This window comes from Monopterus albus, unplaced genomic scaffold, assembly GCF_001952655.1.
Source record: "Monopterus albus unplaced genomic scaffold, M_albus_1.0 scaffold445.1, whole genome shotgun sequence".
Lineage (NCBI taxonomy): Eukaryota > Metazoa > Chordata > Actinopteri > Synbranchiformes > Synbranchidae > Monopterus > Monopterus albus.
Window position 1 is genome coordinate 150,754 of NW_018128325.1, and position 3,346 is coordinate 154,099.

Here is a 3,346-nt window from a genome sequence, read left to right on the forward strand (position 1 = left end):
TTTCTCCACACGCTATGTAACTCTGCAGGGTCTGTTAGTAAAATCTGCAAAAAGTCTTGATCTAATAAGCAGCACTTCTAGCACTATCTACAACTGCATCAACTGGTAGATGGATAAATGATCAGTCTATTACTACACCTCAGAAATATTTAGCAACCAATTCCAAGTACATTTTTAAGCAGAAATGCCAAACACTAAACAGTTTCAGCTTCTCAAATGCAAGAATTCACTGCTTTTCCTGATCTTAGATAATAATGTGATTATCTTTGGATGTTGGACAAAAGAAGACATCTGATGACACGACCTGTGGCTCTAAAAATATTGTATATGATGGCCATTTTGCAAGAAAGTGTAAAACATTCTCCGATTTCCGTTTTTGTAATGTCTCAGATTATCTGTTTTATATAACTGTAATCTGAATATCTTTGGGGTTTTGGCGCTGCATGAAACACGAGACTTGACCTTTGACTCTGGGGGACATTTTTAAACATTTTCTCACACATTTAAAGGCAAAATAAAAATCGTTAATGAAAATAATTGCTATTCCTGGTCTTGACTGACCTTCATTAAAGTTTCAATTTCTATTGTACGGGTACATGTTTGGTGTGTCGACTATATGTCGAATCTGCCACTAGAATCTATTATTTTCGGGGAAAAGGCTTGGTTCTCTTTTCATGAAGCCTCTCTGTGTGCCAAAAGCATAAACCGTAAAATTGAGAGATTTCTGAAAGGAGTTTTGTGTAGAGCGGTATGACCCGCTCTCTCAAAGTCTGCTACAATGCACACTTCGCTACTCTAATAAGAGAGTCTACTATAACCAAGTGAGGACTTACTTTAGCAGAGGCAGAAGTCATTTCTGTGAAGGATATGAAGCTCTTTCCTTTAACGTTATTCCTCAGTCAAAACAAGAACAAAGCTAGCTGCTAGCTAATGTTAGCTTCTGTAACGTTAGCGGGCTTCCATTTAGACTCTTGGAGAGATTCTTTTATACGAAGCTTTAGAAGATACACATCAAATCTGACGCTGCGGTTTAACTTATTATAAATTACATATTAAGGGGAAAAAATACGACTACCGTACAACAAAGGCGGACAGGATATTGGGAATACTACGCAAGTTTAAAAGTTGAACGCCATTAGTCAGATTCAAAGGAAGAGGCGGGGTGCGGAGCATCGGACATTTTCATTGGTCGCTTTGCTATAGATCACGAGAGTTTTCGAAATACACCGAGTACAACCGAGTAATGAGGATCAGCTGACCGTGAGGCTCGGTCGGTCGTCTTACTTGATGGAACATTTCTGAAATCAGCGAACCAGGAAAAGAAAATCAGCTTCTGATCGATCGATAAGACTGAAGACAGACATGCCTTCGCTTCTGTTTTGCGGGCCGAAGATGGCCGCTTGCGGAATAGTTATCAGCATCTGGGGGGTCATCATGCTGGTGAGTAATATGGATCAGTGGAACCGACTATTTCCTAGAATGATACCGATTAGCTGGCTTCGATGAGGCGACTTTAGTAAATAAATGCCGGATCTTTCGGTGCTAATGTCTGTTGAAGTTCCAGGGGAAATCAGGATGATGATAAACAAACAGTGTCGCTAAGTTCCCCCAGACATACGTTATTCTCCGGTAAATAGACGGAGCCCAACAGTTCGAGCTAAATGGCACTGTACAGTGTGCTCATACTGCCCTAGTAATAGATATTATAGCTAAATTTAATGTTGACAAATTGTTCAGTTGATCGGTAATTATTTGGGAACTATTTTGAAATTGGTCAACCGTTTCACTTATTTTTAATTAAAAAAATCACATTTCTATTAGATTCTGCCACTCCAATGTGAGCATGTGATGCTATTTGGTCATATACGTTGGCATTGATATGGGTTTTGGACAGTTGGTCGAATAAAGCCAGTAAATTATTAAACATATCAGGGAAGGTTGCGGGGAATTAAACACGCAGTTTCACCTTTTTTGTATAGATAAAACAATATCTAGAAAAGAATCATCAGATTAACTTGACAATGAAATGACTGTTGGCTACAGCTCTAATCAATATACTACTAGTTTGATTGATAGCTTGTACTAAACACCTGCACCCGTGTAACTGATATTGTGGAGGCTAAAGTCTGGTTTTCGTGTCTAAGGAATGATTATATCTCTGAGGATGAGTTTACAAAGGTTTTTAACACCATTACAGGGATTTATCAGGTGAATCAGAGCCAAAATGTCATTTAAATATTGTCATGAAAGTATTGATCACGTGATTGTTTGATCAACTGATGACACAAATGGTAAAGAATGTATAGTTGTTTTAAGGCTAATGCAAAAAAGTTCATCCAGCAGCAGAAAATGTTTAAGTTTCAAATTAATCATGTGACTTTTTGTGTTTCAGAGGAGGAAGTCAGTTTTTCCACTTGCCCTAAACACAGCATGACCACAGATGCTAGACATAGTAACCACAATGTCAAACCTTAAATAGTAAAAGAAAAGCCCTTCACAGTGTCCTATAGTCCAGGGTGGCGTCTATAAATGTATTGTTTTGGTCACAATGCAGAGATATTAAGTTGACCAATGCTGTACTGAAGTACAGTTTTAAAGTAGTTGTACCTCAGTATTTCCACATCCTGTTACTTCATACTGTGACTTCACTCCATGTCAGAGACAAACCATGTACTTTTTACTGCCCTACATGTACCTGATAACTTCAGTTCCTTTCCAGAATCAGATGAATCAAACCAAACCCAGTAGAACCATCAGACTCTATTGATCCCGGTGGGAAATCCACCACCTACCCAGCAGGATGGAAAGTACTTGACAGTATAAATATATAAGGTAGTTAACATCAGCTCCACCTTTACCAGCTGCAGCATTAAAGTGATGGACACAGTAACGCATCAGTCACTATGATCCAGTGGTATCAGAGACATTACTGTGACATGGGCTGTTCTGCAGGATGAGTAATGGTACTGTTGGTACTACAAAAACATCTTGCTGATAATACTTTTGAACCGGTCAACAGATTTGAGGATGTAGTTGAGAAGTTTAATAGGTTTTTTGTGAATGTGGTTCCTGGTTTAGCAAGAAGCATTCGTACAGATGATACATCCGTCATTATAAATAACAATACAATTGAAAGAAATATGTGTTCTATGTTTCTGAAGCCCATAGTTGAAAAGGAAACCAGAGATAGTGAACAAATGTGGTAAACCGCAACCGAAATAACCTTGGAAATCAACTGGACTTGGAATTCTAGATTGAAGACGTTTCACCTCTCATCCAAGAGGCTTCATCAGTTCTGACTGACTGGTGTTGAGTCGGAGATATTTATCCCCCTCGGTGTGGTTTC

The 3,346-nt window shown here is 38.7% G+C and overlaps 2 protein-coding genes across 2 annotated transcripts in view; one reads left to right on the top strand and one right to left on the bottom strand.

Moving 5' to 3' along the window:
• The window catches only part of bacc1 (BPTF associated chromatin complex component 1), a 7,846-nt gene extending 6,768 nt beyond the window's left edge, over window positions 1–1,078 (bottom strand). Inside the window, 1 exon segment of the mRNA XM_020587239.1 lies at window positions 834–1,078. Coding sequence (XP_020442895.1) covers window positions 834–854 — 21 coding nt within the window. The 5' untranslated portion in view covers window positions 855–1,078.
• Window positions 1,079–1,220: 142 nt separating this feature from the next.
• Window positions 1,221–3,346, top strand: part of rnasekb (ribonuclease, RNase K b) — a 4,891-nt gene continuing 2,765 nt past the window's right edge. The window contains exon 1 of the mRNA XM_020587241.1: window positions 1,221–1,440. Within this exon, the coding sequence (XP_020442897.1) occupies window positions 1,363–1,440 (78 nt within the window). The 5' untranslated portion in view covers window positions 1,221–1,362. The remainder of the gene's footprint in view (window positions 1,441–3,346) is intronic.